This window comes from Eublepharis macularius, chromosome 18 (assembly GCF_028583425.1).
Source record: "Eublepharis macularius isolate TG4126 chromosome 18, MPM_Emac_v1.0, whole genome shotgun sequence".
In the NCBI taxonomy this organism is placed as follows: domain Eukaryota; kingdom Metazoa; phylum Chordata; class Lepidosauria; order Squamata; family Eublepharidae; genus Eublepharis; species Eublepharis macularius.
This window is the reverse complement of record NC_072807.1, coordinates 21,663,125-21,676,388: the sequence shown is the minus strand read 5'-3', so window position 1 is coordinate 21,676,388 and position 13,264 is coordinate 21,663,125. Positions and strand designations below refer to the sequence as shown.

The window sequence follows — 13,264 nt, the reverse complement described above, 5'->3', positions numbered from 1 at the left end:
AAGCAATTAGTTTGTAGCTGAAAATGTGCATCTCACAGCTGCCCTTGATTATCTGGCCTATGGCCAAATGACAATCCGGGGATGTTAATCTCTTACACGACAAGGACTCGGAATGAGTTGTCCTGCACTGGCCCGTCTTTTAATATCACACAAATGCAGGAAAGCTGCCTTTTATACTGAGTCAAACCATGACATGCTTTGCCTCTAGGCAGGGCTTTTTTTCTGGCAAAAGAGGTGGTGGAACTCAGTGGGTTGCCCTTGGAGAAAATGGTCACATGGCTGGTGGCCCCGGCCCCTGATCTCCAGACAGAAGGGAGTTTAGATTGCCCTCCGTGCTGCTCCAGCGGTGCGGAGGGCAATCTAAACTCCCCTCTGTCTGGAGATCAGGGGGCGGGGCCACCGGCCATGTGACCATTTTCAAGAAGTTCCGGAACTCCGTTCCACTGTGTTCCAGCTGAAAAAAAGCCCTGCCTCTAGGAATCCTGGATCCAGAATCCAGATTCTCTGTCCATGCAGGTCTTTAGGGCCTTTTTTGTGCCCGCAACCAAAGTCCACTTGAAGGGACGTGTTAGAGGAAGACTGGCAACATTCATTACCATCGACTTGAATGTTGATGTGCAAGTTTTAGGGAATAGTTGTCCTAATAATATCCAGACTTTACTTGTAAAGGGTCCCCACCTTGGACATCTGTTATGTGTCAATGTGTGTATTCCCCCTACGGGTGCTGGTTCTCAGCTAGGGAGCTGCCCTTGAGACTCGTTACTATCCACACTGGAAGCACTGATTTCCCAATACTCTATTGATAAGATTATCTTATGTGGTGATTTAATGCAAGAATAGGTCTGGGGGAAGTTGATGCAAATACAGGTTTGAACACTCAGATTGCAGCTCACGCCCACCTTCTAGACTGCTCAGCGAAGGACGCAGTCATAAACAAGTATGGTTTAAAAGTTTTGGAACTCCTTTCACTGCTCAACCTACATGTTCTCCATGGTAATAATAATAATAATAATAACATTCGATTTATATACCGCCCTTCAGGACAACTTAATGCCCACTCAGAGCGGTTTACAAAGTATGCTATTATTATCCCCACAACAAAACACCCTGTGAGGTGGGTGGGGCTGAGAGAGCTCCAGAGAACTGTGACTAGCCCAAGGTCACCCAGCTGTCTTCAAGTGGAGGTGTGGGGAATCAAACCTGGCTCTCCAGATTAGAGTCCCACGTTCTTAACCACTACACCAAACTGGCTCTCCCAAACTGGTACTTCTTTTGATTCATCCAGAGGGATTTTCACCTTCTTGTCCATCCATAAGGCCATCTCTTCTACCCTAATGAATTCTGTGGTTAGGTTTGAGGTTGTAGTTTCTGCCTTGAGTGACCATTGCCCACAGCGATTGTTACTCAACATCAACCCCAAGGCTCTACTAACTCCAGATCAGGGTTTTGCAAAGGGCAGTACGCCCAGCCTAAAGAGACTTAGAGCCAAGCTACAAGTGACGAATTGCACTTGCCTGGCAAGTGAACAGACTCACGTGTATTCCTCCCTGTTCACTTGCCATTCACTTGCACTCCACTTGATCAAATGGAGTGCAAGCGAATGGCAAGTGAACAGGGAGGAATACACGTCAATCTATTCACTTGCCATGCAAGTGTAATTCGTCACTTGTAGCTTGGCTCTTAGATGGTCCGGAAAACGACACTATACTGAGCCAAACCATTGGTCTATCGAGGTTGTGATTGTCTACTCTGATGGGCGGTGGCTCTCCAGTGTCTCAGGTGGAGGCCTTTCACATCACCTGTTACCTGGTCTTTTCAATGGAGCATCTACTGGTCAAGGTAGACAGTTCTCACCTTGATAGACTAGTGATCTGACTCAATAAAAGGAGCTTCATACGTTCACTTATTTATTTAGATTTTTATACTCCATGTTTTCCTTCAGTGGGGACCCAAAGTGGCTCCCAATGTACTCCCATACTTCATTTTATCTCCACAACAAGAACTCTGTGAGCAGCTGGCCCAAAGGCACTCCATACGCTTTCACAGTAGAGCGGTTATTTGAACTTAGGTCTGTCTGTTCATTGCCCAGCACTCTAACCACTATGACACACTATCTGATGAAGGGAGCTTGACTCTCAAAAGAATATACCCTGGAACAGGGCTTCTTTTTCTGGGAAAAGAGGTGGTGGAACTTAGTGGGTGGCCAGCACAGTGGGCAACTTCTGGCGGGAGGTGGTACCCCGGTACCACATGCGCACGCACACAAAGTGCACGCAGGGGGACTGCGCAATGACATCACTTTGGATCAGCTGGAACAAGGGGAGGAGTTTTTAAAAATTGAAATCGTCCTCAGCGAAAATGGTCACATGGCTGGTGGTCCATCCCCCCCCTGATCTCCAGACAGAGGGGAGTTTAGATCGCCCTCTGCGCCACGTACAGAGGCCGATCTAAACTCCCCTCTGTCTGGAGATCAGGGAGCGGGGCCACCAGCCATGTGACCATTTTCAAGAGGTTCCGGAACTCCGTTCCACCACATTCCGGCTGAAAAAAAGCCCTGCCCTGGAAACTATTGTTGGTCTTGGCACTACTGGACTCAAATCTTATCTTCTCCTAGTGGCTCTGTCTTGCTCTGCTACCAAAGCTGCAATAGCTGTTTCCTTCCTGCCCCCCTTGTCTAAAACCAGTATGTTTGGCAGACAATTTAAACAGGCAACCTTACTGGTCCTGTACTGTCAGGAACTAATGATGCAGATGACAAAAAAAAATGCAGCTCCTTAAACGAATTGCAGCCCTTTATGGAGCTGGAGGGCAGGGGAGTTAACTGCTAGCAATGGGAAGCAAAGCCCAGAAAAGACAGGAAGCAGACCAAAAGGATGACCAGTTGACCCACAGAGTATACCTCAAAAGACTTTCAAACCATCTCCCCTCCAAAAGGCTGCAGTGGCACCGTGGGAGGTTTGCCTGTCTGTTATTTTTGGGAGGCACTGCTGCTATAAGGAAAAGGTAAAATGTGGGGAGCAGTTTCAAGAGAGCATTTCCCCTTCAAAGTAGTATTTATGTGCATTGCCAATGGTGCATGCAGGAATGTTTTAACTTTATTTTTAAGAGAAAAGAACAGCGGTGAGTCTGGGAACACTTTCTCCTCCGCTTTCTGCCACATTGGGGAGGAGGCAGGCTGGATATGAAAGAAATTGTGAAGAAGAGGGATTCACTAACCCTTCTGCTCCATGTGTGACTATAGGGCTGTGTCAGTTCACACCTGAAAGTACAACCACGCAATTGCAGCAGGAATAAATTGTACTTGAGAAAAATAGGCGAAAAGCTGAAACAAAGCACTTAGTGGAGGAATGTCGTCTGGATTCCGAGGAATCGTTGGCTGATTCCGCACACGTTGGATAATGCACTTTCAATGCACTTTATCAATCGTGTGGGGTGGATTTTTTGTTCCGCACACAAAAATATCTGTTCCAAATTATCTATAAAGAGGATTGGAAGCGTATTATCCAACATGTGCAGACAAGCTCATTGAGTGAACAAATACTGTTTATGAGGGGGGGGGGAGGCTAATGTAGATAACTGTTTGTTATGGACTTCCTTTATTGTCTTTGTTAAGGCGGCCATGTTTTTCCCATGCTCCTTAGGGCCAGGTCGAGAGGAGTGTATGCAGTGTGCCAGGAACTTCCATGCTTACGAGTGGAGATGCGTTCCAACGTGCGGTGAAGGCTTTTATGCTGAAGAGGTACACGGTATCCTGTACAAAGTTTGCAGAAGGTATGATTTGTATTTTTCATCCAGTCCTAAACCTTGAGTAAACTTAGCATGAGGAGCACTTAAGCGAATGGGAGTTCTTTCTTAGCTGTGGCAGAAAACAGCACTCACTCGCTTGCTTTGAGTTCTTCGAGCAGTTCTGATTTATTTATTTATTCCCTTAGTTTGTACCTCAAGTTTCTTCCCAGTGGGGACCCAAAGCAGCCTGTCTTCTCCTCCATTTTCCCCACAATAACCTTGTGAGGTGGGTCTGGTTGACAGTGGGTGACTGGCCCAAAGTCACCCAGCGAGCTTCCATGGCAGAGTGGGAATTCGAACCTGGGTCTCCCAGATCCTCCTCTGACTACTACACCACACTGGCTGACTGATGTGAACGACAAAATATCTGGCTGCTTGTATGCTAGGCCCTTTGAGCAATCATTGTGTGATACTAGAATAATTCAATGCATTTCTGTTAATTCTCCACGTATTCCTCAATTTGGCATTGGTCCTTTTAACTTTCCACTGTGTTATGTGACCCATAGCAAAGATGGAACTGAGAGGCACATCCCTGGTCAGTTTTAACCTTCTCCAAATAAGGCAAATGCATGAGCAATCATGTATACTGAGCAGGGCTTTTTTTCAGCTGGAACACAGTGGAACGGAGTTCCAGAACCTCCTGAAAATGGTCACGTGGCCGGTGGCCCCGCCCCCTGATCTCCAGACAGAGGGGAGTTTAGATTGCATTCCGCGCCGAGTGGTGCAGAGGGCAATCTCAACTCCCCTCTGTCTGGAGATGAGGGGGCGGGGCCACCGGCCATGTGACCATTTTCACCAAGGGCAATTTAAACTTTTTTAAAAAACCCTCTTGTTCCAGCTGACCCAAAGTGACATCATTGTGCGGTCCTGAGTTCCACCACTGAGTTCCACCACCTCTTTTCCCAGAAAAAAAGCCCTGATACTACTGCGCAATTCCACCCCCACCCCCCATGGTAGAAACTCAACCCTCTTCCTCCTGCTCACAGCCATGAGTTTGATTACATTGAGACTGTTTCCCCTTTTCCCAAGATGGATCTTTCCTCTTAGACTGTGGACCTAAGGAACCACATGGCTCAGCCATGAAGAACAGAGTCCACTATTCCTTTCTTTATTATTTTATATAATTAAAAGTTTATACCACACTTTTCTGCCTGGTGGAGATGGCTTATAACACTCTCCTCCTTTTTTATCCTCACAACAACCCTGTGAGAAGGAATAGGCTGAGAATGATGGATAGACCCAAGGTCACCTAGCAAGCTCCCATGGCCAAGTGAGGATTCAAACCTGCGTTTCCAGAGCCTCAGCTGACACTCTAACCACTATACTATGTTGCTTCACAGTCCCTGGCTGGATAGGTAGGGATTCTTCTGAATTCTGCCTTTTCAAACAGGACTGGAAGATTGCAAAAGTGTCTGTTTTCACATGTCTTACCGGCCGTGCAAAATCACACAAAACTCCCGGAATGACAGCGTCTTCCTGGCGTGATTTCCCATCATGACTCCGGTTTGTGGCGTGAATTGCGCCACAAACTGGAGTCATGATGGGAAATCACTCCAGGAAGACTCCGTCGTTCTGGGAGTTTTGCGCGATTTTGCATGGCCGGTAAGACATGTGAAAACGGCCACTGTCTAGTCTGGTCTTCAATCAAGGGCTGGCATGAAAGAGAGCCAGTGTGGTATAGTGGTTAGATTGATGAACTAGGATCTGGGAGACCCAAGTTCAAATCCCCACTCTTCCATTGGAACTTGCTGGGGGACCTTAGGGCCAGTCGCACACTTTTCAGCCTAACCTACCTCACAGGGTTGCTGTGAGGATAAAATGGAGGAGGGGAGAATGTTGTAAACCACTTCGGGTGCCTATTGTGGAAAAAAGTGGGATGTAAATGAAGTAAATATATAAAGAATGGTGGAGGGAAACTCTCCCAAATAGATATATATGTGCAGGAACAAGAGCTTGGTTAGCCTCGTGAATACAACTTAGTGCACTAGATGTGTCCCACCGCATGCGCTCCATCTATGCCTCAGGGCTATTGCTCTGCATCTACTTCTCTTTCTCTCAATCAGATGTGAAGATAATTGTGCAACCTGTGACACTTCCGGAAGAAAATGCCTCAGGTGTAAAGAAGGGTTTAGCTTGCTGAGCGGCTCGTGCATTGCCAGCGACAGATGTCACAACGGTATGCATTTGCATGGAATGTTGCTTTTGGATTCTGTGTTGCATGCATGCTTGCATTCTTGCACAACTTGGGCTACATTCACTATAGTCGCTTCCAGGGCTCATTTCAAGGGGGAACGCGCAGGAACGCAGTTCTGGCAGTTCCGCAAAGAGGTCACATGACAGGTGGCCCCACCCACCCGACTCAGCCATTTTGGGCCCATTTCGGCCTGGATTGGGGCCAAAACGGCCTGGATCGGGCCTCTGATGGGTGATGGATCACTCTACCACTCAGCAGCAGCCCGATCCTGACCATTTTGGGTCCCTTTTCGACCATTTTCAGCCCCCTTTTTGCCATTTTGGGCCCAATTTTGGCCCTGAATGGCCAGGATTGGGTCCAAAACAGCCAGGATAGGTGATGTCAGGGGGTGTGGCATATGCAAATTAGTTATGCCAATGACACACTTCCGGCACTGGCAAGGGGCAAGGCATATGCTAATGAGCTATTCTAATGAGTTATGCCAATGAGTTCCTCCAGCTCTTTTTCTACGAAATGACCGGTGGTCGCTTCTGTCCACACAGTTAGTGAAATAGGAACTAGTGGAGAAGTGAGAGATCTGGGATCTGTTTCAGATTTACAAGTGGTGATATTCAGGTCTGAGGGGGGAGATCCTGGAATTCAAATGGTACTCGCTTAGATATCACACATGCCATCAGCTAAGGGGGAAAACGTGCAGGAGCTGCAAGCGTTAAAATTTTGATAGGATCATTACCATCTCTGCACATCTACATTCCCAGAATCTCATGTCTGCCTTCAACCAGATGTTCCTACTTTCTTTACTCTCAACTTCCATCACGAATGGAAGCAGCTTAATTGCTTTTGAGGTGGTGATTTCATATTTATGGAATATATAATGAACTTTACGGGGATTTAAATTCAGGAGGGGTACAATTAGAGTAGCCAATAGGCCCGGAAGAAAATGCGCTGTCCCTTTAATGGAGACTTAATGTGCAGTAAGGGGCAGCTGAGGCTGCTCATGGTATGGAGCTAAGTACGAGCACTTAGGGGTGTGCCCAAAAAACAGCTCGATCTGTATCCTGTTATCAGGGATATCGTGCTTCGTGGAGAAAAACTTGTAGCAGAGACAGAGCAGGAATGAGCGAGGTGGCAGTGGCATGAATTGGAGGCAAGCTCCACGCTGTGGCAGGAAGGCAGTGGGGGACAGGAGGCAGCAAGTAGAGAGGCTGGAGAGGAGCCGGCTGGGAGCATGGAAAGCCTCCCCCCCACCCCACCCCACCCCATGCCTGGAAAGAAAGAAAAAAAGCCAGCCTGAAGCTGTGTTCCCCAGATTAAACCAAATAAACTCAGTTTAATCCAGCCTATTAATATCCAGTTTCCCAGATCTGACCCGAGATCCTGTGTTTTGAACCGGCGTAGCTGGGTTTGGTCAGATCGGCATAAATCCAGCTAATTAACTAGTATACGAATACAGGGGTGCACACCCTGACCAGCAACTGGTAAATAACATCCAATTAATCCTCTTTTAAAGGGACAGGGCATTTTCCCCTTCCAAGCATAGATACGGTTGGTGATCTGAAAACATTGGCATGATTTCTCCCAAAACAGAATCAACATTCAGCTCTGCTGAAGTATGAGAACTTGCTTATTCAGGTCTGCATAAGCCAACAGATGCTGGTATAGCTTGTTCCCAAACATCTGCAAGTCAGGTGTTCAAAAGTTTCCTGGTTGGTTCACTTGAAAATACATGGAGAGGCCTTCCTTACCTCACTTCCATTATAGGAAATGTAGAACAGGTACAGTAAGGGATCTTTATGCAACTCCATGCCATGAAAGGTATAACGAGAAGACTGAGTAGACCTATGCAGAGTTATTTCAGTCTAAGCCCATTTGAACTGTTCACGCATTATGGAGTGCACAGCTTAGGTCTTGAGTTCCCACCCTGTGTCAGAAATAACACAACCAAATGTGAGTTCAGAGGTCTTCTCAGTTGCTGTGTGTGCAGTACCTGATTGGAATCAGGACCCTGGTACATTGAGAGGAGCTTCAGCCTCCTCGCCCTACCCCCACATTATCTTCCAGCCCAAAACAGTTCTGGACATGGTATTTAGAAAAATCCACATGGAATCCGAGAAGTGATGTCATCGCGCAGGGCGCAGCCCTTCCCAGCTCCCCCCCCCCCTTCCAGCTGAAGCCTGGGCAAGCGAAATGGGCTTTAAACTTCAGCTGGGAGAGGGGATTCCCCCCTCCCAGCTGAAACCCAGGGAAGCCCCAAAAGGGCTCTTGAAACTTCAGCTGGGAGAGGGGATTCTCCCCTCCCAGCTGAAACCCAGGGAAGCCCCAAAAGGGCTCTTGAAACTTCAGCTGAGGGGGGGATTCTCCCCTCCCAGCTGAAGCCCAGGGAAGCCCCCAAAGGGATCTTGAAAGTTCAGCTGGGGGCGGGGGGAATTTTCCCTTCCCAGCTGAAGCCCAGGAAAGCCAAACAGGCTTTAAACTTCAACTGTGCATTCCCCCCTCCCAGTAGAAGCCCAGAGAAGCCCCAAAAGGACTTTAAACTTCAGCTGAGGGGGATTGTCCCCTCCCAGCTGAAGCTGGGGAAGTGAAACAGGCTTTAAAATCAGCTGGGGGGGATTCTCCCCTCCCAGCTGAAGCCTGGGGAAGGAAACGCTTTAAACTCCGGCTTCAGCTCTCAAGCAGGGGCTATCGGCGGGGCAGGAAGTTTGTCGGTGTGCTCCGAATCTATATGGAGTACACCAAATGGGGTTAATAATCTATTAGTCCTCCAGGGGAACTGATCTCTGTCTGGAGATCAGTGGGCAGGCAACCGGACACGTGATTAACTTCAAGAGGTGCCGGAACGCCGTACCATGGCGTTCTGGCTGAAAAAAAGCCCTGCCTAAATTAATGAATTTAAAAGTAGCTTTCAAGGGATCAAGGGAGGATCAAGCCAGGTTTCACAGGAAGGATATTGTAAACTTCTATGTTATTTTCCCCGTTTTATATCCTCTCCATTCCCTGAGATCCTGTTGGCCTCACAGATGAAAACATATTGGTCCTTGAATGTTTACCGCCCCTCCCCACCCAGTGAAAATAATGGTTTCAGATAGCGGGGGATTTAAAATTGGGGAAGTGGAAGTGGGTGGGTGGGATGGGTGAGAATGCCATAAGGGTATAGCTTTGTAGAATCTGTGGGCAGTTTTGGGATTTTGAGAACAGGTAGTGGATGCCACCACAAAATGACTGCCAGCGTCACAAAAAACAAACTGGAAATTCAACCAAAATGTTAAGAGGTTCCAAGTCAAGCATTCTCTTGTGGTGGGGGCATCCATTTGTAAATGGGTCTTCTTGGCCTCCTCTGAAGCATCTCTTATTCCAGGAGCTTAGAAGGTAGCAAAGATGGGCTCTTTGCTTTGAGAAAGAAATGCTCTGGGGAAGAGTCAAGCAGGTGGGTGCCCACGTAGGCATTGCTGGATTAAACTGTTGTCTCCTGCACAGCTTCTTTTCAACAAAATTCAAGATGCTGGGTGAGACCATCTCTGATCTCCCAGGTCTTATTTAGCTTGGGTGCAAGACATGGATATTCTGTGCAGGAGAGGACAAGATCTTGCCTGGCCATGGGACCAGCGGCTCTGCAGGAGAGGGAAGAAAAGGCAGCAAAGACCCCTTCCCTCAGCCCACGTCTAACTAGTTGCATGTGGACAGCTGCCTTGGAGTTTTTTTTCCTTCTGCAAGAAGAAGTTGAGACTGTAATATAATTCTTAAAACCTTTGCGTGTGGCTGTGTTACAGAGGCCACAGCTGCAGCTTGCAAAAACACACAGACCCTTCCTCGCCATAAACTCTCCGACAGAGTAAATGAGCAGTTATTTTCAGTTCTCTTTCCTTCGGTACCAAATAGCTTTCGCATGCCTTAGTTTGTTTGGCTAAAGTGTCTGTGATCATGTTTCTTATTTCCCCCCCCCCCTCTTCTTTCCAAATGTGTGCTCTCCCAGCTGACGATGCTTTCTGTGAGTTGGTGAAATCCAGCAAGCTGTGCGAACGCAAACCATTTATACAGTTTTGCTGTCGGACATGTCTCTTGGCTGGCTGAGCAGTGCCTTTAATATCCGCCGTCTGGAGGTCCTGTCATGCCAGATCCCTAGGACAAAGTTTTCCTTTTTTTCCCAGCCTTGGGAAGCCTCACCCAGTGCTGGCTCAAAGCTTCAAGCTTGCGACTTGGATTGCTTTTAATGTCTCCCGTCAGTTGGTTTCTACAGTGTCACCTCTGGTATTCCCAAATCTAGATAGTTCATTGCCTATTTGTTGGATCTTTTTTTAATGCCAATGCCAATGCGAATCCTTCACAGATGTGTCATGCTCATGGAGAACAACACATGGCCTCTACGCTCAACATTGTTCACAAAAGTGACCATTGCAAATTATTCCTCTGCACCACCACACTGGGAAATTCTGCATAGTTTAGTTCTTTTTTTTCCACCTTGGAGAAGAAAAGGGCATCCCCACTTCTCAAAAAAAAACCTTGCAACCTTTTAGTCAAGCACAGGATGAGTTGCAAGATTGTTGCGTTCTGTTCCAATGCAATACAGGGACTTTAACGCAGCGCATCTTGGCAAGATAAAACACATTCCAGGTTGCCTTTCAGTTGTAAGCTGGCCATGGGAAATTCAGAGTTTGGCAACAACCAAAGAGGCAATCTAGAGTTGGCAGGAAGAGGGGGAGAAAATCCATCCAATCTAGAGAAGTTTTCCAGCTAGGAGCCGTTCTGAGCAAGGAGGCCCCTGAATGATCCAGTGTGTCTGCCAGGATGCGCCTAGCGCGGACCCCGAAGGATCGAAGCCTTATCCATGAAATTGCTTGTGACCGCTTCAGCTCCCAACTGCAGAAGTAAACGAGAATAATTTCCTCTCTGCAACAAAAGATGAGTTTCTTCAAAAGTTTGCACCGCGTAACTTCCGCACACCCAAGCTTTGATTGATGACTTCATTGGGTCTAGCGGTAACTTGCGGACACCTCTCCCCAAATCGGTCCAGTGATGACGCAGACATCCAGCGCAAATCCCTTCCAAGAGACGTTTCATTTAGCCAACCAGGAGAGAAAGAAAATCACCATTTCCACAGGACAACACTGTGCAACACGTCTGAATGTATTCACTATAATATATATACTATATAGTATATTATACATAAGTGTGTATGTGTGTGTATGTATATGTATACGCACACAGACACACTATGTACTATATATAGTATGTCTTGTGATGTTTATATAATTGTGTTAAGGTATATTTGGCTATGTTGTCTTACGGATATTTTTAAAGTAACTTATACAGTTCCTTGCCTTCCTTCATAGAATTTTTAAAAATAATTTTTATGGGAATATTTTTTTTGAAGGATCACTTTACTTTTAGTGACATCCTTGTAAAGTTAACAGACATTTCCCTTTTACCCATCTTCAGATAAAAAAACCCACAGCCCTTCTTGGTTTCTTCTTCTCATCATGCCAGTTCTAATTCACATTGTCAACTGTTTTAATAAGTTGAACCTTCAGTCCATGAAATTGGCAGTTAGAATGTTAATTGGCTCTTTAAAAGTGCGTTTTCTAAAATGTATCGCCTTCCCTTTGCCCTGGCTGAAAGTACCCGATGTGTTTGTTCTGCTTTCGAACCAGACTCTCTTGAACTTGGCCGGATGACTAGTGAGAGCCAGTCCAGTCTTTCCGATATGGAACAGATTAAGGGCCAAAACAGAATCAACAGAGGGACCCCAACATGAATAAAATGTTTATAGTCCTGATGAGTTACTCTGTATTTTTTTAAGCTGCCAAAGTAAATTGCTTTATTTTATTATGAGGAATATCATATTTCTGTCCATGGTTTTTCTTCTTCTTTTATTATGGTGGAAACTTTATACATTACAAAACCTGTCTCCCATCCAGTGGACTGATCAATCTACACACTGTAGCTACATTGACTCTTCAGCACCGAGTGCTCCAGGCCATTCATTTGGGACCACACAATACATTTGCATAGCTTGTAAACAGGCTGAATAAGAGAGTTTCTAGGAACCAGATGGAAACTGCTCTGAGTTCTTTGATGGACAAATGAAGTAGAATTGTGATAAATAGATAATGAATTCTGCCAAAGAAACTGACCAAGCTGAAAATCCACTGATGTGCAGCTTCCTGCAAGGGAAGGGCCAAATGCCTTCAGAGATGAGGAGGAAGTAGGATCCTAAAGGTGCCTGGCTTTGCAGAATCGAAAAGAGTCCAGTAGCACCTTTAAGGCTAACCAATTTTACTGTAGCATAAGCTTTCGAGAATCACAGTTCTCTCATCTGACGGAGAGAACTGTGATTCTCGAAAGCTTATGCTACAGTAAAGTTAGTCTTGAAGGTGCTACTGGACTCTTTTCAATTTTGCTACTACAGACTAACACAGCTAACTCCTCTGGATCTATGGCTTTGCAGAGTGTTTCAAGCCAAATGGGAACAACATATCCAAATAATAACTTGGCTCAGTCAGTAAAATATATTGTTGTTGGGTTGCTGTCTCTTCATTTTGGGGGAAGATCAGCAGAGGGGATGGGAGAAAATTGGTGCTGTGTTTCTGCCTCAGTTCTTAGCTTGGATAGCTGTCGAATGAAGTGTATACACAAATTCCTGCACGTCTCTAGTGTGGTTTCTCAGAACCAAGCTACAAGTGACGCCTGACACAGGTTGGACACTTGTCAGCTTCCCTCAAGTTTTGATGGGAAATGTAGGCATCTTGGTCTTGCAGCTATAATGGAGAGCCAAGCTGTAAAACCAGGACGCCTACATTTCCCATCAAAACTTGAGGTAAGCTGACAAGTGTCCAACCTGTGTAAGGCATCACTTGTAGCTTGGCTCTCAGTCTCTTGGTGAACATGGAGCGATGCCCTCTCCAGTCTCGTTCCCCACAGGCCATGTCTGTCCACTGCTGTGTGCAACATAATAGAAAATGGCACCTCTTGGTGAATTATTTTAGGTGAACATAAAGAACTCAATAACATCTGCTGGATGTGAGAGTCTCTCTACACGAGACTTCTGACACATGAAGAACACGTTTCAGGAGATGCAATGTTAGCTGGGAAGAGTAGTTTAAAAAGAGAGGGCTGGCGGCAGGGCAAAGGCAGGAGCCGTGTGAAGGGGCTGTGAAAGACCAGAAGGGAAACTTCAGCCCATTATAACCTCTCTAGGTCCAAGCTTGGCTCTGGAAGGCAGCTCCAGCTGGTGTCCATTCCTTGCTGCCTTCTGGTTGCAATCCCACACAGTTTTAGACTGGAGAGGTG

At 46.5% G+C, this 13,264-nt stretch overlaps 1 protein-coding gene across 1 annotated transcript in view; it reads left to right on the top strand.

Moving 5' to 3' along the window:
- Positions 1 to 11,817, top strand: part of PCSK6 (proprotein convertase subtilisin/kexin type 6) — a 105,976-nt gene extending 94,159 nt beyond the window's left edge. The window contains exons 19-21 of the mRNA XM_055002543.1: positions 3,642 to 3,771; positions 5,850 to 5,962; positions 9,951 to 11,817. Of these exons, the coding sequence (XP_054858518.1) occupies positions 3,642 to 3,771; positions 5,850 to 5,962; positions 9,951 to 10,048 (341 nt within the window). The 3' untranslated portion in view covers positions 10,049 to 11,817. The remainder of the gene's footprint in view (positions 1 to 3,641; positions 3,772 to 5,849; positions 5,963 to 9,950) is intronic.
- The last annotated feature ends 1,447 nt before the right edge of the window (positions 11,818 to 13,264 follow it).